The sequence below is a fragment of the Orycteropus afer genome, unplaced genomic scaffold (genome assembly GCF_000298275.1).
Source record: "Orycteropus afer afer isolate SDZICR_OR568_19922 unplaced genomic scaffold, OryAfe1.0 scaffold00001, whole genome shotgun sequence".
Classification (NCBI taxonomy): domain Eukaryota; kingdom Metazoa; phylum Chordata; class Mammalia; order Tubulidentata; family Orycteropodidae; genus Orycteropus; species Orycteropus afer.
Window position 1 is genome coordinate 3,604,508 of NW_006921588.1, and position 22,164 is coordinate 3,626,671.

At 40.1% G+C, this 22,164-nt stretch overlaps 1 protein-coding gene across 1 annotated transcript in view; it reads right to left on the minus strand.

The window, feature by feature from the left end:
• MYO1B (myosin IB) overlaps positions 1-22,164 on the minus strand; it is a 195,333-nt gene that overhangs the window by 87,526 nt on the left and 85,643 nt on the right. The window contains exons 4-5 of the mRNA XM_007936644.2: positions 10,991-11,095; positions 7,804-7,850 (exon numbers count right to left, since the gene is read on the minus strand). Of these exons, the coding sequence (XP_007934835.1) occupies positions 7,804-7,850; positions 10,991-11,095 (152 nt within the window). The remainder of the gene's footprint in view (positions 1-7,803; positions 7,851-10,990; positions 11,096-22,164) is intronic.

Sequence of the window (22,164 nt, forward strand, 5' to 3'; positions counted from 1 at the left end):
ATTTCTCAAGCTGAAAGAACTGAAGAAAAAATTTAAGCCTCGAGTTGTAATACTGAAAGATTCTATGGGCAAAATATTGACTGATGCAGGAAGCACCAAAAGAAGATGGAAGGAATACACAGAGTCACTGTACCGAAAAAAAACTGGTCGATGTTCATCCATTTCAAGAGGTGGCATATGATCAAGAATCAATGGTATCGAAGAAAGAAGTCGAAGCTGCACTGAAGGAATCGGCTCCAAGAATTGACAAAATACCCAGAAATCTTTCAACCAACGGATGCCCTGCTGGAGGCACTCACTCGGCTATGCCAAGAGATTTAGAAGACAGCTACCTGGCCAACAGACTGGAAGAGATCCATACTTGTAACTATTCCAAAGAAAGGTGATCCCACAGAATGTGGAAACTATCAAACAATATCATTAATATTCCATCAAGTAAAATCTTCCTGAAGATAATTCAAAAAGGGTTCCAGCAGTATATTCACAAGAGCTACCAGAAATCTAAGTTACATTCAGAAGAGGACATGGAATGAAGGGTATCATTGTTGATGTCAGATGGATCTTAGCTGAAAGCAAAGAATACCAGAAAGATGTTTACTTATGTTTTATTGACTAAGCAAAGGCATTCAATTGTGTGTATCATAACAAATTGTGGATAATATCGAGAAGAATGGGAATTCCAGAACACTTGACTGTGCTCATGAGGAATCTGTACATAGATCAGGAGACTGTCATTCCAACAGAACAAGGGGATACTGCATGGTTCAAAATCAAGAAGGGAGTGGATCAAGGTTGTATCCTTTCACCATATTTATTCAACTCATAAACTGAGCAAATAATCTAAGAAGTTGGATTATATGAGAAAGAACATGGCATCAGGATTGGAGGAAGACTCATTAATAACCTGTGATACACAGATGACACAACTTTCCTTGCTGAAAGTGAGGATCACTTGAAGCACTTACTGATGAAGATTAAAGACTACCATCTGCAGTATGGATTACACCTCAATATAAAGAAAACAAAAATCCTCACAACTGGTCCAATAAACAGCTTCCCAGTAGATGGAGAAAAGATTGAAGCTGTCAAGGATTTCATATTACTTGGTTCTACCATCAACACCAATGGAAGCAGCAGTCAAGACATCATATTATGTATTACATTGGGCTAATCTGCTGCAGAAGACCTCTTTCAAGTGATGAAGAGTAAGGATGTCTCCTTGAAGACTAAATTGTGCATAACCTAAGCTATGGTATTTTCAGTTGCCTCTTATGCATATGAGAACTGGACAATGAATAAGGAAAATGGAAGAAGCACTGATGCTTTTGAGTTGTAGCGTTGGAGAAGAATGCTAAGAGTACCATAGTCTGCTAAAAGGACTAACAAATCTGTCCTGGAAGAAGTGCAGCTGGAATGCTCCTTGGAAGTGAGAATGGCCAGACTTCGTCTCACCTACTTTGGTCAGGTTGTCAGAAGGAACCATTCCCTGGAAGGATATCATGCTTGGTAAAGTAGAGGGTCAACAAAGAAGGGAAGGCCCTCAATGAGATGGACAGACACAGTGGCTGCAACAATAGCTCAGGTGTAGCAAGGATCATGAGGCTGGCACAAGACTGGGCAGCGTTTTGTTCTGCTGTGCATAGGATCGCTATGAGTCAGAGACGACTCGACGGCACCTAATGATACAACAACAACTATACTTCAGTCTTCCTTATTCATTATCCAGCTTTCATATGCACAGGAGGCAACTGAAAATATTACAGCTCAGGTCAGATGCACCTTAATCTTCAAAGTGCAATCCTTGCTTTTTAACTCTTTAAAGAGATCTTTTACAGTTGATTTGCCCAACACAATATGGCATTTGATTTTTTGACTGTTGATTCCATGGGCATCATTTGTGAATCCAAGTAAAATCAAATCCATGAAATTTTCAATCTTTTCTCTGTTTATCATAATGTTGCTATTGGTCCAGTTGTGAGGATTTTTCTTTCATGTTGATATGTAATCCATAATGAAGGCTTTGATCTTCATCAGTAAGTGCTTCAAGTCCTCTTCACTTTCAGCAATGTTGTGCCATCTGCATATTGCAGATTGTTAATGAATCTTTCTTCAATCCTCATGCCACATTCCAGTACAAAGACCACCATTATAGTCAGTAGTAACTTTAAATACAGTAAAGTCCTACTATAAAATGAGTTTGGCCAAATCATATTATTGGTCAAGTTACAGACTACAAGACAGAGAAATTACTAAAAACTGAGCATGAACTTAGTTAGTCTATAATCAGGTATTAATCTCATATCGTAATACCCATGTTATAATAGGATTTCTCTGAAGTTACTTAATAAGCCAAAGCACCTGCCAAGCTCTTCAGTAGATTTCAAATATTACTAAGTAATAATAACCCCTTAAGCTGTTTTCTGCATTTTTATGGTTTATACACTAAATATATGCAAGCATCAGAAAAAAAGTATGCGTGTATGTGTATAATTTGTGAGCAGCTAAAATAAAATCTCTATCACATAATGAACCTTGATCTATTGGAATTATTTCTCTGCCCACACTTCACTTCTAATTCTATTTATGTAATGAGATTAGCCACGTTACCACAACAGGAAAAAAAATGGATCAAATCAGTTTTAACTACTTAAGGGGCTAATATAATGGAAAAAATTCACAGTCTTAGAATTAGGAACTTCAGCCTTCCACTTTCCAAACTATCAAAATGATCTCCACTTGAGGTCATTTTCTTGTGGTAAACACTGGATAACTCTACTGAGGAAAAAGTAAAAGGGGACTAGAAGGAGGAGAAGAAAGGACAGGAAGGGCCTTTTCTCCCTTCTTGTAGGAAGGCATAAAAGATCATCAAACATGTTCTTCTTGGCACAAGTAATGCATTTCTGTTCTTTGAGGTGATAATACTGCTTATTATAAAGTAAATGGTCTTTCATTATAAAAATTTATAAAATTTGTGTAACTAAAGAAAAAAAGGACCAATTTCAAAATACCACCATCACATTCAACACATTTTCCCCAGCTGCCTCCAGGCAGTATTTGTGTCTTTGTAAAGACCAGAGGTATGAAAGCATATGTGTATCTCCAAGGTCCATCAGCAGATGTGCAGGGCACATGCCAGAGATGGGGCAAGAGGCTGGAAAAGGAGGTCAGGCCAGGTTCCTCCTAGTGGCATGAGTCGTTTAACTCAAGCACGTTCAAAACATCAATAAGCTTCATTCTCCCCACACACACACCCAAGAGTGATATAGTGCTTTACTTCAGCTGTCTCCATGAAGGAAAATACTGCACATCTCTATCATACACATGTAAAAATACTAATGATGTACACTGTATAAAAAAGTGTCTTGTAGTTATTTCTTTACATCCTTGTGGGTCATAAACTTAAAGAAATTAACAGTTTTAGTATGACCAACAGTAGTAGTAATACAGTCTCTTGAGTTCATAGCTGTGTTTGCTTAAAATCCTTAACCAGATGACTAGATCTTGCATGATCTAATGAAAGAACTAGCAAAGTCAAGAAATGTCACATTAGCCATTAGAGAGATGAAAATCAAAACAACAATGAAATACCATCTCAACCCAGCAGTAATAGGAAAAGTCAACAAGACAGAAAACAACAAATGTTGATGAGGGTATGAAGAAATTTCAACTCTCATACACCACTGGTGGGACTGTAAAACAGGGCAACCACTGTGGAAAACAGTGTGGTGTTCCTTAAACAGTTGGAAATAGAAATATCATTTGATCAAGCAATCTCACTATTAGGTATATGTCCTAAAAAAGTGAGAGCCAGGACATGAATAATGGGTGCACCGTCATCACATGGTAAACAATCATGTCAATGTGCTAAAATCTGGAGTACTAAAAAATAAAAAAATAAACTCACTGCCATCAAAGCGACTCCTCCTTGGGTTTCTAAGGTGGTAGCACTACGGAAGTAGATTGCCCAATCTTCCTTCCAAGGAGTGGCTGGTGGGTTTGAACCACCAGCCTTCTGGTTAGCAGTCAAATGCCTTAGGCACTAAACCACCAGAGCTCCTACTACAGTACTAGGCAGAGCCATATTCATGTGGGAGTAGCAGTTTAGTTCAGCAAACAACATCATCTCCTATTTGAAATCGATGTTACTAGGTTTAAATTTCATTTTCACAATTTTGTATTTTATTTGAATTGTTGGTTATTGTTGTTAAGTGCCGTAGAATGGGCTCCAACTTATAGTGACCCTATGTGCAACAAAACAAAGCAATGCCTGGTCCTACACCATCCTCACAATCCTTGTTATGCTTGAGCCCATCACTGCAGCCACTGTGTCAGTCCGTCTCATTGAGGGTCTTCCCCTTTCCTACTGACCCTCTACTTTACCAAGCATGATATCCTTCTCCAGGGAATCCCTTCTGAGGTAAGAGGTAAGCCACGGGAGTGAGCTCAATTCCAGGTCTGAAGGGTGACTCAAGGCCATAGTCTCAGAGGTTTCACAAGTCTCTATCAGACCAGTACACCTAGTCTTTTTTATGATTGAGTTTTGTTCCACATTTTTCTCCCATTAGATCTAAGATCTCCAATTCTGATCCATTTCTGAGTGGCTGGCACTGGTAGCTGGGCACCATCTAGGTCTTCTGGTCTTAGGGTCCTAAAGGCTGAAGTTCTCATGGTGCATTAGTCTTTTGGACTGTTTTCACACATCTTTGATTTTAGTCACTCTTCTTTGCTCCAGACAAGGAGAGACCAATAATTGCATCTTAGATGGCCACTCGCAAACTTTTACGACCTTAGTCACTACCCACCAAAGTTAAGATGCAGAACAGTATTTTTGATATCATGTTATGCCAATTAAGCTTGATGTCCCCCACCACCATAGTTCCCAGCCCTGAGGTCCAGCAACTCACTCCCTCAAAGTGCTTAGTTGTGGCTAAGAAGTCATCCTACCTTTGCCTCCTGTTAGTTTAAACTGCATGTGGACATTTCATAGCATATACAAATACATATGGAGGAATATCTTATGCCAAACCTATGTATGGTCATGGACATATTCCCATTTGCCTATCCATACCTGTCTTCCTGCATGTCAACCTATATATCCACCCATAGATTAGTGTTTGCCATTCCTGATAGTGCAGTATTGTGTATGTAATATTATTTGCTTTTATTGTCTGTACCTCTTATGCATCTTTCCGTGTTTTCATTTTCCTTAGTGATTTTGCGCTAGTAACACACTTTTGTTATATTGCTTTTTTCCCTTTATCCATATCAAACCTGTCTCTTAACTATCTATTTTCCCTCCTATCCCCCCCTCCCATCCCTGGTAACCAACAAAGAAAATTTCCTTTCTTGTGTAATTTCCTTGTCTTTTTATAAGGGACTCCTAACATTTATCATTCTGTGATTGACATATTTCACTTAGCATATGTCCTCCAAGTTCATCCATGTCATATAAGGTGATTCACTGATTCTTCATTATTCTTTAATGTTACATAGTATTCTACTGTGTGTATACACCATAGTTTGGTCATCTAATCATTTGTTGATGGGCACTTAGATTGTTTCCATCTCTTTGCTATTGTAAATAGTGCTGCAGTGAACATGTATCCATTCATGTTCCGTGTCTCACCTCTTCAGAATATATTCCTAGTAGTGGAATTGCTGGATCTAATGCTATTTCTATTTCCAATTTTTTAAGGAAACACCTTAATGTTTTCTACAGTGGTTGTGCCATTTTACAGTCCTGCCAGCAGTGTATGAGAGTTCTAATACAAGAGGGCAAACATAATGAAAGTTAGTGCAAGGGAGTCCTCAAAGTCTGAACTGTATTCTGATGGAATGATCCAGAGTCCAGGCATTTCCACCTGCCAGAATCCACAATTACAGCCATGCACGTTTTAGAAATCTCCCTCTACACACATTTTTCTTTTTCCATGATTCTTCCATGCCAGCTGATTGAGATCTGGGTGCAACAGTAAGGGATTCTTAGAATCTAAGCTAAGAGAGCCCTTGTGTGATGCTCACAGGCTCTTTGAAGGACGAGTGACTGAGCCCTGGGCCTCGTGGGGTTTGAAAGCCAGCTATGAGGAGTGGCCAGCCTGAGGCCCTGGCAGTACCAGTCATTAATCTTTAGGACGTGTCCTTCTCCAAGGTCATGGAATGACCTTAACACTACCAAAAACTAAAAGCTACGTGCTCAGTGTGTGGTGCTGCACTTTCCTTCTGACAGGACAAGTGCTCTGACCATCAGCCAGTCTCAGCTTTCTTCTGCCCCTCTGTTCTGTTTCTTTCCTACAGAAAGGATGCAAGACAACTTAGGACACACGTTCTAGTCTTTTTCATCCAAGTGAAACACTCAACATAATTCCGAGTGTCAAGAAAAAGAAAGTTGAGCTCTATGTATAAGTGTGAATTCCCACTTACTGTAACTTCCCACTCAATATTAAGGATGAAATTCACTCAGATAAAAATATGAAAAATTAGGACAAACCCTGAGTACGCTTAGCTGCCTTAATAAAATGCTCTTTCACCCCACTGTCAGTCCCAGTGGCTCACCTCCTGCCAGCATAGTTTCCTATCTATAAATCCACACTTCCAGCATCAAGAGACTGAGACATCTGCATATGAATATGATTCATCCCACTTAAAAAGTCACTTGCTCTTTCAGGCAATGCAACCATAATACTAAGAATGCTGCAGTCTTTCATTTTGGGAGCTGTCATATAGTTTAACCAAAATATATTTTCATGATCACTCCAGGGAGTCAAGGTTGCTTGCCACAAGAATGGACACCAGCCCCTTGACTTCATAGGTTGCTTTGGAAAATGTCAGCTCCTAGTACCAAAGGGTTTAATTTGGAGATCATTATTAACGAAGGAGAAAGATGAGGCTTGCATACATGTCCCCTTTCAGTGAGAAATTATGGAATTGGGGGACGTGAGTATATACGGAAAAAGAAAGATTGGAGGTGTTCACTTTTGTTATGTTTGTTCCCTGATGTCTTAATTCAGTGATAAGTGTACCAAGACCAGGATAAACACCTCAGGTTCCTATCCTTTAGTGCCTGCTTGGTAAATACCTGAGATGTGCTCATTCTGCCAAGTAAAGTTCATTTCTCATCATCATTCAGGTCTCAATTACCTCTTCATAATGCATCGATTCTCAAATGAGAGCACATCAACACCCATTTGTTCCATTAACCCTTTGGCATGAAGAGTTGGGGATACCAAGGGGTTAAATGACAACATCTCTTCTCCCAACAGCTTTCCTATTTGGTTCTACACTCTCCTATTAGATGCCAAGTCTATTGATTCTACCTCTAGAAAATTTTAGAATCCACCTCATGGTTTTCAGTCCCATTGAATAAAAGACTAGAAATGCAAAGCACTAAAATTTGACACCCATTTTACAATTCTTTTACTTACATAATTTCTTAATTAAGATTTCCAAATACCAAAACTCAGATATCTGTTAAGAGTACAGTTATGAGGAGTTGGAATGGACTCAAAAGCAACTAACATCCTAAATAAAAAAATAGCCTCATTTGAACTGCTCATGGGATTTTATGGGAGTAACAAAAAAAAAAAAAGGAAGAAAGAATAAAATAGCCTGTCAGTCCAAAAATAATTAAAAAGAAAAATTCCAAAAAGGAAAAAAATAATCCTTAGAGTACTTCCAGTATCTCAACAGACATGGAGTTCTTATTTTTAAAATGTGTGTACTAAGAAATAGCAAATATCTACTGGTCACTTAAACATACATGGGCTAAATACTAGTGTCAACACTCATGCTTATACAAATACTTACAAATCTAGAGGAGTTGTCATTCCTTACAGTTTTAGCATTTCCAAAAGCTAGTAAGAGGGGGGGAAAAAAAAGGTTAAAATTAACAGAGAAATAATTTCAAACAAATGCAGTATTTAATATCTATATAATCCTGGAAAATACAACTTGTACCAATGATGTTGCTGTCCAAAATTACAATAGAAATATACTGAAAAGAAATCTTTAGTAAGTTGTTAAAGCTTCTAGTAATTATAAGCTTAGAAAAAAATCATTCCTATGATTCATGGAATTTTTTCAGGTATTACTTGTAAACTTAATCTTGTCAAATTCAACACCTTTTAACTCTCTTAGATAGTAGTTAATTTACTGGCCAGCAAACAAGGCTTCTACGTTCTTCCATTATTATTATTATTATTATTATTATTACTTCAGAGACTATGGAATATTATCAAAAATCTTATGGAATGTAAGTGAGGTTTCCAAATTATGGCAAAAAACTTAAAATTGTTTAATTAATTTTAAAATCAAGCAATTTAAATGTAATTATGTAATGCTGAAATATAGAAAGAATAAGAGATTTGGAAACTAAAGTAGTGTCAAATACGCTAAAAGTACTACATAGTGTCATTAGTTTATGCCCATCAGACCTAAGTAAAACTTTCCAGGAAGTAAAATCACATTGGGACAATGTGAAATACAAGTTTGTTCCAATCTTAGCAGTTTCAAGGACAGGGAATCCCCCACAGCGTTCCCTTTTAAATGCGGGCACCTAAGAACCATGTGGTTGGTGCTGCCCAGGCACTTACTGCTTCAGTTTAACACAAGTAATATCCCAGAGTCATAAAGTAAAAAGACTGCTGCACCAAGCCTATGCTCAAGTTAGGGGCAAATGAATCTGGACCATGGTGTATTATGACTAAATTTTTTTTTTTTTTAAATAAAGGTCATCAAGTCGATTCTGACATGACAACCCCATGTGTGTCCAAGTAGAATTGTGCTCCACAGGGTTTTCAATGGCTGATTTTTGGGAAGTAGATCACCAAGCCTTTCCTCTAAGGAGGCTCTAGATGGATTCAAACCGCTAACCTTTAGGTTAGCAGCAAAGTGCAATAACCATTTATGCCACCCAGGGCCTCTTACGTCCACCACTAGCTGAAACACTGTATTCAACATGCAACCTTGATAATGGCGAGGGTTGACCTAGCTGTCATGAAAACCATGGCATTTTTCAGTGTTTTCATAGGCTAGTACTTTGTGGTGGGTGTGAACATGCAAGGTTGCCACGTTAGCTCATTTACAGAGCCCCAAAGCCCAGTTCAACATACTGGTGCATAAAGGACAGTTTATTGTGGCTTGAAGGTCAGTGGCAATTGAAAGAACTGCTTCAAAAAAACTTTACTTAGGGTACCATTTGCAAGCCATAAACCATCTTTTCATCAAACAAATCTGAGTTGCACATTACTAAACAACAGCTTTAAACACTAAAGTCCTTTATTGTGAGCCATGGAATCAAAAACAAGTGTCCCATTATAGAACACTTGAGACACATTCCTCATTTGTTTTTTTAAGTTCATTGTTCAAAATGTTCATTTACAGTACCAGCTCCAGCGAAAAAGTAAAGCATTCCCATAAAAGATAATACATGCCCACAGTAGACATTTCTTCCATTTCCTGCACTGGAGCCTAGTTTCAAATACCACTAAATAAAGAGCCAGATTCTAATCACAGATGCAAGCTACAGCATTCCACAGTGCTTCTCCTTCAGATCACAGCATTCTTAAAATAAGCATACACAGAAATACCGCTTATGTATCACATCCCAATTTAAAGGCAAAACACAGAAAAGTCAAAGATTAGAACAATAAAATGAAGACAGAACATTTTCTAAAACACCTCTGTTACGTAAGGTATTTAGGAGAAGGGAAGATCAACAACATAACAGATGATTTAGCATTTGCTTCTCAGAACTTTCTTCTTATGACTATCATTTCACTTCCTGGGGGATAATTTTGTGTGGTGTCTTCTTGTAATGAAATAAAGAAGCTGGCCCTAAGTATCTGAGACAATGGAGTCTTGGGTGCTGTACACAGTTACTGTCCTCTGAGGCTAACTGAAAGACTGGAGGTTTGAGTACTCAGAGGTACCCCCAAAAGAAAGACCTAGTACCATACTTCCAAAAAATTAGCCATTGAAAACCCCTCTGGATGCTGCTCTGCTGTGACACACAGGAGTCACCAGAAGTCAGAACGGACTCAAAGGGCAACTGGTTAATCAAAGACAATGAGGCAGAGTTCTGTCCCTCCATACGGGGGTGTGCCTCTCCCACCAGCTCTGCTATAATCTATGTTAAATATTAACCTTGCATGACGTTGAACAAAGACTGAACTGAACTATTCCTTTAGCCCAGTGATTCTCAACCGGGGCGATTTTGACAGGTGACATTTGGTAATGTCTGGAGGTATTTTTAATTGTCACAACCTGTAAGGAGCGATGCTACTGGCACCTAGCAGGTAGAGCTAGAATGCTGCTAAGCTTCCTACAAAGCACAGGGCAGCCCCTACAACAAATAATTATCAGCCCAAATGTCAATAGTGTCAAGGCTGAGAACCTCTGCTCCGTCCCACCAAATGTTGCTAACTGACACTATCAACAGGGAAAGAATTTGATTTGTTTCCAATGTAAGGGTGGTTTATATTGGTTTATGCAATCCCCATGCATTAAGGGCACAGTCTCTGGCTTGTTGTTGGATGGTGAATCATAGAATTTGTGAGCTCTAAAGTCAGGTATAGGCTGCTTTCTGTGGCCCTGAGAAAAATTATTCCCTAAGTGTTTCTCTGGCCTGGCCTTGGTTTCCCTGACAATAGAAATAAACAGTCACAGGTTTTATCCTAGTGATAAAACAGTACTGCACTCACATGGCTCTCTTCCACCATGTTCTTCCCAGCCATCAAGTCAAGTGCAAGTATCAAATCATTACAATTAAATAAAAATTGCAAGGGAAAGAATGATTGTAAGTGGGAAAGCTCCTTTTACACGAGTTAACTGTCCCTTCCTTTCAGCACTCGATGCCCTGAGTTCCTAGGATGTAGCATATTTGTTCTATAAAACTTGACTCCAGTTCTCTCCCTTCCTCTCCCAGCACCAGCTGCCATGAACATTGGATCTAATGTTCAAGTCATGCTGACCTAATACACACAGAAAATCCTACCTTCCAGGACTGGGTTGGACTGTAGAAGCTGTTCCTTGACTTGATTAACTTCTGCTCCTTTTCCACAAACAGCTGCTACATAGGACATAACAAGCTTGCTGGCCTCTGTGGATAAAAATAAACCGTATTAATAAATTAATCAGAAATGTTAAAAATCTTGGAAAGGTACTGAAAAGAGTGGAAGCGAATCCACAAAGAGAACTTTCTGGAGTAAATAATATTTCAGAAACCTTTTAAAGCAATTAGTTATACACAGTTAACTATACTAAACATAGATCATTCAAGCTAGATAACCAGGTAACCTGGATATTTTCACCAACTATAAAGTTTAAAAGAACCACTTCCCTCAAAAAATATTTTCTAAATCAAACTGGCTTGCCTACATTTAGACCAAATGAATTACTCTTCAACTCAATTTAAAAACTAAGCAGCCAATAATAAGGGCTTAGTAGGAAAAAAATACAAATTTTGGGGGGCATGGTGATTTTCATAGGCTTCACACTAGCAACACTGCTAGAGAAACCGCTTAAAGGAACAAGCCACCCAGGCATACAAATAACTCTTAGTACAAACTAGCATGGTGGACAAAACCTGTTTGGAGTGGTTCTGCCCTTCTCCTATCCATTCCATGTCCCTTCCCTTAGCATCTGTCTCCAAGAATCTAAATCCTTTTAACATTGAGTTCAAAGGAATATTAACAGATACACACAAAAAATGAGGACTACAGTCAAATCAATTCTGGGCCACAATGAGTTAGAGGGAGTGAAAGACACTTCCTCATTACAGGATTACTCAGAGCCAGCCTTGAATATGATCGAGAGCATGGTGGGACTCTGGGAAAGAATCTGGAATGCTGCATTTACTTGGCCATGGGTCTGTTTCTTATAGAGGTGTCCTAGCTCTAACGTTCTATAATCAGTCTCAACTACTAAATCTAAGAAAAGTAAAACATACTGCCTCTTCTAGTCAGTCAAGATAAAGAAACCAGTCTCCTCAAGCATTGTTTTGTCTCAAGTCTTTGCTCTGGGCTACTGTCCCACGATCTGGGGCTTTCCCCAGGTGGGAGTGATGGTTTCCCTGCCAACGGGCCCCCATGTCAACAATGTCATTTTTCATGGGATGACCTGTATACACCAGGTCGGTATACATGGGAAGATCTGTATATACTGTGCCTTCCAGCCCCACCTGCCAAAGTTGAGGAAATAATAGATGAACAACTGGATTGTCATTTTAGTCACGCTGCCAATTGTGCTTTTTAAAATGGCTTTTAAGCAATCCAAAAGCACTGACTAAGAAAGCCACTAAGCACCAAGAATCTACAGGCAACATGAAGCTCTCAAAAAAAAACACCTCACTGCTGTAGAGTCGTATCTGACTCATAGCAACCCCTCCTTGGGTTTCCGAGGTGGTATCTCTATGGAGTAGATTGCCCAATCTTACTTCCAAGGAGTGGCTGGTGGGTTTGAAACGTCAGCCTTCTGGTTAGCAGTCAAATGCCTTAGGCACTATGCCGCCAGAGCTCTCTAGTCCTAACAAGTCCTAAAATAACTGCTTTAAAAGTACTAACAAATGTGGCAAGTTGGTGTCTGCCACTGATTCCATTTTGACTCAAACAGACCCTATCGGAGAGAGTAGCTGCCCAATAGGGTTTCACAGGCTTCACAGGAGCAGATCACTAGGTCTCTTCTTGCACAGACCTGCTGCTGCTGTTGTTGTTATGTGCTGTCAAGTCGGACCTGACTCATAGTGACCCTTCCTTGGGTTGCCGAGGCAGTATCACTAAGGAAGTAGATTAACCCATCTTCCTTCCGAGGAGTGGCTGGTGGGTTTGAACCACCAGCCTTCTGGTTAGCAGTCAAGTGCCTTAGGCACTATGCTACCAGAGCTCCCACAGACCTGCTGGGTAGGTTCAAACCATCGACCTCTTGGTTAGCAGCAGAGGACTTAACCATTGCACCACCAGGACTCCTGAACCAATGTTGCACAGGGGAAGTAAATGCTTTCACAGAGTCCTGAAAATTATGGTCAGAGCTTGGGTACTTCTGCAGTGGTTGGATGTTAGGTTTCCCTGCAATTTGCTTCCTAGATAATGAAAATGGGGCAAAAGAAGTTCTTTTGTGTTCTGTTGCATTTGATTTCTGCTGTCTCTCTTAAAGACTGTCACTGAGAAACAACAGCCTTCTCATCTTTGCAACAAACATCCTTCCCCCACGGAGGACTGTCCACGTAACATAGCCTCCATCATTTAAAGTTCTTGAACAATATGTTCCATTGTTCTCAGAGATGAACTACATAAAAGCTGGTAAATTATATGTACTTAGACCCATTGCTTAGTTCAGGCTAACTTACAGAGAAGGAGTTTATAAGATACAACATTTCATTTGACTCCCTGGTGCCACATATCATTCTACCCACTAGTCCAAGCTGGAACTCTTCTTGTCATTTCAGGATACCTTCCTTCTAGGCTCTCTGCTCTCTAATCTTTCATGTTCAGATGAGGCTGCCTTCCAGCAAGTTCCTGACTCCTGTGCTCTCTGGTCTACCTCACTGGGGCCACTCTCCTCAATCACCCCCTGAATTCCAACTGTGCTGATTGGCCTCTGATGCAACTCACCTACAAACTTGCTTTCTCCAGCAACCATCTTTGCTCAGCAGCATTCTTGCTCCCTATTCCCACCTACCCCACCCACCACTGCTGTCAAGTTGATTCTGATTCATAGCAGCCTCACAGGACAGAAAAGAATTTCTGCATAGGGTTTCCAAGGCTAACATTCACAGACTGCCATATTTTTCTCAAAGTGAACTTGGACTTAAAGCCTCCAAATTGTAAGAATAAACTCGTTTGTTCAAGCCATCCCATCTGTGGTATATTCTTGTCAGAGCAGCACTACGTAACCAGAACACACAGTCTAGGAGGCTGTAAGTCAGAGCACAAGCTCTAGGCTTTGTCTCTCTGTTGGTTCTGGAGGACAGCCCTTATTTCTTCAGGTTCTGCTCCCTGGTTCCTTGGAGAACTACATGCGTCTTGGCATCTATCTTTTCTATCTCTCCTCTACTTGCCTGTTTAATCTTTTTTATATCTCAAAAGGGATTGACTTGTAATACACCGTATGCTAATCCTATCTCATTAGCTTAACAAAGACAGCCCATTCCCTAACTGGGTCATAACCACAGGCATAGGGGTTAGGATTTACACCACATATTTTGGGGGGACATAATTCAATCTATAACAAACCCTTTGGTGGACTTTGGGCTTGCCTTGGCCTCTCAGAGACCTTTTAATGACCAGGATAAGATGGGATCAGGTCCTCTTGGGTCTTCAAAAATGGCACCCAGGAGCAGATTTCATGGGATTCAGTTTGCACTTACATCATCTGACTGTCAAAACTATATACAATCTCACAATATCTACTGGCATATGAAGATTTATTAACTGAAATTAAAACTAGGAATCATTTTTATGGTTAACTGTAAAACCTATTCAAGTAATTCAATTTTAAAATATACTTGAAGAATACTTATTTCCAAGTTGTTAGAAAAAAATTCCATGTTCAGATTCTTAAGTATCTTTGGGAATTCTATTCCTGGGCTCATTTTAATACATCATTTTTGGAAGGTGATATATAAAGTCTTATTGTCCAAAAGAGACACCCTTATACTCTTTTCCTGACACAATAGCTGATCTCTAAACTCAAATGTTCATGAAATAATCACTGCTTTAGAGAAATGAATAAACCAGTGAGAATGAGTGTTAAGGACAAACAAAGTTTAGGAGCTGTTTTCATATTTTATCTTACTAGAAACAGGAAGTAATAGAAGTATTTCTGGTTCATTTCCTTTTTTCTCCATTTGTGCCAAAGTTCAAATAAATTTGGATCTGTATTCAAATATTTAGATATTTATCCAAATCAAATCATTATGTAATGACTCCTTGAACAGAAAAAATTATGGATATATTTCTGAGGAGAATCAAGAATTGACCATCATCCTCCATGTTGCAAGTGCAGTTTCTGAATCATGTTAACTGCTATTGGGACCAAGTAAGCAAGACCTAGCAATGAGAATAAAACTAATTATTTTCTAATATAATATGTTGGAGTGAGACTGTACATATATCAATCCAGTAGCCATAATCTTTCATGTATGTTGGGTAAAATGTAAAATGATCTCACACTACAAATTCTTCATGTTGTTGTTGTTGTTGTTATGTGCCGTCGAGTCGGCCCCGACTCATAGCGACCCCTCCTTGGGTTTCCAAGGCAGTATCACTATGGAAGTAGGATTGCCCAACCTTCCTTCCGAGGAGTGGCTGGTGGGTTTGAACCGCCAGCCTTCTGGTTAGCAGTCAAGTGCTTTAGCCACTATGCTACCAGAGCTCCCAACAACAACAACAAATTCTTCATATGTATTAAAATTCTGAAAAGCACTGCCATTTTTAGACATAAAGATACTGGCACAACCCAACAGCATTGCTTAGAATCAATTCTTGTTTCATGATTTTTTCTAACTCAAAGATACCGTATGCATGCAAATTTAAATACATACATGTCTGGATGTAACTTGAATTCCTAAAATTCATCAAAAGTCATATTCAAGAAAATATGAATTCTTAAAGAAATCTGCAATATTGAGATGAAAATCTATTCTAACTGAAAAATGGCAAACTGTTTAGGGTTTAGCAGATCTTCTGCACTAACAAGCAAACAGTCTGTGATCAAATACTTCATGAATAGCTGAGTCAGAATTCATTTCTACAAAGAGTAGAATACAAACTATCTTGATGATAGTTTATGATTCTGGGGCGTTAAAATTCCTGTGGCAGTAAATGATAACCAATTTAACTCTGTATTTTCTGGCACCATGCACTGTATCTGAATGATGTACAATGCACATAGAAATATATTCTATATTTCTTATGAAGGAAAGCACTGTGAACGAGTAATGGGTGAATAAGAAAAGCAAAACCCAAACATCTTAATAGACCACAGGTCATGCATTGAATTGTGTCCCCAAAAAGTATGTATGAACTTGGCTAGATCATAATTCCCAGTACTATGTGACCGTACTCCATATTATGATCAAATGTAATTATCCTCCATCTTGTGCCATGGTGTAGATTCTAACCTCTGCCTGTGGTTAATGAAGCAAGATTAGGTTATGTTAAAGAAGATTAGGTGTCATTTGTTATGCTAATGAGGTAGGATTAGGGTGGATGGATCAACTTTACTTAAATCATCACCCTTAGCCAGGTCACTGCCCTAATCCCATGAAAGGGGAGGTTCCCTGGAGTGTGGCCTGCATCACATTTTATCTTATAAGAGATCAAAGGTAGAGAAAGTAGGCCCTCTGTACCACCAAGAGAGAAGAACCTGAGATCCCTGTGCTAAGAAACTCCTAGACCCAGGGGAAGACGGATAGCAAAACACACAGAGATCTCCAAGGAATGCCCACAGATGTTGAAAGGAGACAAAGAGCTTCCCTGAGAACCAACAGAGAAAGCCTTCCCCTACAGCTAGTGCCCTAGGAGCTCTGGCAGCATCTTGCCTAAGGCACTTGACTGCTAACCAGAAGACTGGCAGTTCAAACCCACCAGCCACTCCTCAGAAGGAAGGTTGGGCTTCTGTAGTGATACTGCCTTGCAAACCCAAGGAGGGGTCACTATGAGTCAGGTCTGACTCGATGGCACATAACAACAACAACAGCTAGTGCCCAGAATTCAGACTTCTAGCCTCTTAAACTGTGAGAGAATAAATTTGTTAAAGCCATCCTCGTGTGCTATTTCTGTTATAGCAGCACTGGATAACTAAGACACCATAGAGATGAAAGGATGGGAATCCTCCTGTAAGATTTCAAACCTATGTGTGTTAACTGAGTAGGCTACATCTGAATTCAATCACTGTGTCAGGATAAGAAAAGTATTACTGATAGCTGCTGTCACATCGGTCCTCAATTCATGGGGACGTTGGTGCAGAGAATAACTTAGTATGGCTTTTCTAGCCAGTCTTTGTGACTCCCACCAGATTACTGGATGGGACCATGCAAATAAGGTACATGGAATTCTAATATGAGTTTTGCTATGCTACTGGGCTTACAATGAGCCCTCTTAGAGGCAGAAACGAGGATCTCACTGCCATCAAGAGAGAAGAGCTGGAGGTAGAGTGGAGTGCATGCATCCTTGGACCTGAGAACCCTGCAGAGAGAAAGCTGAGACAACCAGCTGAGATGATTGGCTGAGGAACCAAGAAGCTCCAGACAGAGCAGCAGGCTTGCCAGCCCAGAGTGTGGAAGCGAATACCTTTGGGCAGGAGGCTTGCTGCAGAGTGGGGTGCATCTACATGCATCTGTCAGCAGAACTCAAAGAGCTTTGTACCACTTGCCCAAGCAGAGCAGAGGCCAGGCTGAGAGGCCAAGGGCCAGAGAGGCGTGCCTGAGCAGAGCAGGGGGGAGACTGCCCTGAAGAATTGTATCCTGAGCAATTCCTGAACCTGGATTGTAACCTGTTACTTCCCCAATAAACCTCATAATTGTGAGTACTGTCTATGAGTTCTGTGTGGCCACTGCAACAAATTATCAAACCCAGCAGAGCAGTGAGTGCCATGGGAGGGACACATAGGTCAGAACTGGTAAAAAGGCTGGAGGGTGGTGGCATGTCTGGCCTCATAGGAATAAGCCATGGGCTGTTGATGGTGACTCAGTTTCCTACTTGTAAAGTTAGAGGAAGTCAGAGGAGCATACTGCCCCCAAGCCCTTTCAGTAGGCCCCCATGAAAAAGGGAAGAAAATGCTGCCCAGTCCTGTGTAATCCTATGGTCACTTGGGGATGAAATCATTGTGATCCCTGGAGTTCTCACTCACTGTTTTCAGAAGCAGCTCACTAAGCTTTTCTTCCCTGCCATCTTGGTATGGAAACTGGTGAAGCATCATAGCAACACATGAGCCTCCACTAACAAAAGGACGGAGGCTATTCATGAAGTGCCCTGGCTGGGAATCAAACCTGGGTCTCCCACATGGAAAGTAAGAATTCTACCTCTGAACCACCACTACATCTGCTATGAACATAAGAAAGGCTTATTCTAAATCCTTCTCACAGAGGTTCTAATAAATTAATTGAGTAGTAAAGAGGTATTTATGCATACTCACAGACAGCTGTTATATCAGGTACAATATATATCATGTCATATATAATATAGAGAGCCACACATTTATACATACACATAATGATATATTTATCTCCCTTACAGCTCTCTATGTCCTAGGTTAAGAACTCAGCTGCTAACCAAAAGGTTGGCAGTTCAAACCCACCAGCCACTCTGAAGGAGAAAGATGTAAAGATAGGGCAATCTGCTTCCATAAAGATTTAAAGCCGTAGAAACCCCGTGGGGGAGTTTTATTCTGTCCTATAGGGTCACTGTGAGTCAGAATTGACTCAATGGCAACAGCTCTGGTTTTTGGTGCTTATGTCCTAGGTTAAGGTACCCAAGTATTTCTAGGGACTGAACTTAGATAGGTCTGGTGGCTCAGTAGTCTTTGACAGAGTAAGAAACACCTAAATGAACAAGGCTGTTTATGTACAATGAAACAAGCACATTGCAACTTGGAGGAATAGTCTTTTCAGGAGACATGATCTGCATTGTTACAACATAATCCAGCTGCAACACATGCAGTTAGGTCTGCCAGCCAGAAATGAACTGCGTCAATCATGATACAAAAAAGCAAGGGTCATGCAATGAGAGATGCAGCCTTTGACTGGTGATATTTTTATTGAAATAAAATTGCACATAACCTTCTTCTGAAAGAGAGCCACATCATCTCTGGTAATTCATAAAGGACATGTGGATCCTCATTCTCACAGGGGAAGAAACACAACAAAGCTCATACACTCTGGCCTTGACTTTGCTTTGCTTTGCTGCTTCAACATGGGTATTTTTCAGTGTTGTGAAACACTCATCAATGTTTAGGCTACGTAAGTGAGTGACATCTCTAACACTGATGGAGTCAGAGAACTATCACAAATGTGAAGTAGTACAAGGTCATGTGAGGTTCAGAACCAAAGATCTTAATGAGCAAGGCAGGCTTCATAACTCTAGCAGACAGCTAAAGAGTTCCTAGAAACTGATGTAACTATAAAACTAGAAATCAAATAATTTATAATGTTTTCTTTTGTCAAGACCATCTTCTCAGGTCCACAGATTTATTCTGAGGTCCTTGGAAAAATGTAGTTTTATGATGGTGCCCTTATGTTCTGCCTCCCTGTTCCCTATGAGGGCTTGAATGGTTCTCCACAAACGATTTGTGTTCATGACAGTAAACGGTGAGTTCACTGCTTAGAAATACTTGAGTACTTTTATGAGGCATGATGAATTTTTTATTAAGCATAGCAGTAATGAAGTAAATGGAATTCCAGTGGATTCAAAGAGCTCACGCCTCTCCCTAAGCTCCTACAGTATATAACACTACAGCTTAAGAGTATCTCCGATGTTTAAGACCAATAACGTCATCTTCTGCCAAGGGGGGTTTATGAACTCATTAAATTAATTACTTCTTATAAAATAAGCCCTCTGTTACTACATAGTGGTTCCATATAAGCTAATGAATAAAGTTTCTTACTGAAAAGAGACACTATTTGTAAAGTATATAGTACATTCCAAACTCATTGCATGGAGTCCATCCCAACTCATGGTGACCCAATGTGTACCAGAGTAGAAATGTATTCCATTGAGTGTTCAATGGCTGATTTTCTTAGAAGTAGATCACCAGACCTTTCTTCCGAGGCACCACAGGATGGACTCAACCTTTCAGTTAGCAGCTGAGTATGTCAACTTATTTGCACCACCCAGGGACTCTGGAAGGAAGATGAGACAATCTACTTCTGTAAAGATTTACAGCCTTGGAAACTCAGTGGGGGTCACTATGAATAGGAATCAATTCGATGGCAGTGGGTTTGGTTTCTTTTAGGGACACTAGCACATTCCATACCCTCATAAAAGTTAGTTTTCCTCTTTTGTTCCTTTAATATTTACTCTCCTTTCTTTTAATATATACATATACTCAAAAACAATTTTAGTGAGTAAGATGATTTAACATTTCACAAATGACCTAGCATTCCTTTTCCTCTCAGAATTGAGATGAAACCTCCTTTCCAAACTCCTCACGCTACCAGTCTGTGTCTCTATATTCTCTTCCATCATTCTACTTCCCCTTAAAGTAATTTCTGTAAGAGATTTTTAACAAAACACAAAATCTAGACTTTACCCAAATCTATACACTAAAGATAACCAAAATCATAAAAAAAAAATGGAAATAATTTTGGTGCCACTGCTTTCCCAATGAAAGAAAAATTGAAAAAGATGAGTCAGTGTTGTTGTTGCTGTTATGTGCCCTCGAGTCGGACCTAACTCATAGCAACCCCTCCTTGGGTTTCTCAGACAGTATCACTAAGTGTGATAGTTGGAGCTGTGTGTCAACTTGGCTGGACCCCAGTTCTGTGTGGTTGTTCCCATGATGGGATCAGATGACTGTGTTCTGAGTGGCCAGTCTGCCCAAGGGGAGTTTCCCTAGGGGTGTGGCCTGCTTCCAAGATATCCAAGGACATTCTGGGAAGAGCCGCATTCCTTGAGGGGTTGGAAACCTGGTGTGCGAAATACAGACTTCCTTGAGTGAGCGGCCCACTGCTCGGCCTGGAGATCTTGGATTCGTCTTTTGTTGGAGTCAACAACCAGTGTACTGCATGCCAGCTTGAATCTCTTGGCTCCCCTGTGCTTGCGGAAGCCAAGGCGGCCACAAGCCCCATCTCCTCCAGAGACTTGGACTTTTCGGCTTGGACTTGTCAGCTTCTATACGCTTGTGAGCCATTTTCCTAAGATAAATTTCTCTCTCTCTTTCTCTATAAATATATATATACACTTTGCTGGTTTTTGTTTTTCTCTACAGAACCCAATCTAACACACTAAGGAAGTAGATTGCCCCACCTTTCTTCCGAGGAGTGGTTGGTGGGTTTGAACAGCCAGCCTTCTGGTTAGCAGTCAAGTGCCTTAGGCACTATGCTACCAGAGCTCCCATGAGAGTCAGTAGGCAGGCAAAATCTGAGATGGGAGAAATCTGTTGAGATCTATAAATGAAAAGGGGAGGCTCATGGATCAACAACAATGGAAGAGGATGGCTAAGTGTATTTTAAAAAGCAGCAGCTCTCGGGAAAAGTGCCTACCTACCAGCACCAGCACTTTTGGTGGTAATGGAGTTCTAAGACACTTGTAGCTCATGACCTAGGAAGTCCAGTAGCCAGAAAACAAGATATAGACTTCTGGTGACCTCCAGGGTTACACTATTCAAAGTGAAGTCCAAGGTCCAGAGCCAGACCATGGACTCTTACAGGTCTGCACAAGCAAGTTGGCTTTTAGAAATTTTCATAGTAGTTTGATAGAACAGCTTGTAGGTTGAAACTAACATTTAAAAAATAGGGTTTGAATTTTCTATGACTTCTTTTATTTTTCCAATATTTCGTTTCTTATTTTATCAGTCAGCAACAGATTGGAAGGGAAGAAGACCTGGTGATTATCATGGAAGGTTTAAGAAGCTCTGCTCAAGAAGTCTGTGGTAACCCACACCAGCTTCCTGTCTGAAGCAGGAGCTACTGTGTGCACTGTAAATAAAGTGGCCCTAATACCATAGAAGGTGAAAAGGCTGGAGAAGCACCTGTCCATTCTGCAGCCTGTGACCAAGGCAAAGACTCCCAGGAAGGTCTCGATGCAGAAAGATGACAGGGAGAAAAGGTTTTAGTCAGTGAACAGGGCATTACTGAGTAGGAAAATATACAGAGAGAAAACTGATGCAAAGAATGAACTCTACATGGTTTCTACAAGAGGAATGAAGTGCTTTTGTTATTGCTGTTATTCCAAAAAGAATGAATACCAGCCCTCTGAAACAGCACCAACAACTTCCACTTCATTCCTCAGTAAGGAAGGTACATGAGCCCACCAGGAAATGGTATCTCACATCAAAAAGAGGTGGTGTAGTTAACTAATCTCTGAAAAGTAGGAAGTCATCTATGGATACAGTTAATTAGTGGATGTGTTGTCTTCATGGAATGCATGTTTCAAAGGAGATGAAGAATTTGCCAAGACTAAGCAAACCAGCGACCACACCCACTTCTGTTGATGCACTTAGATACAAATTGAT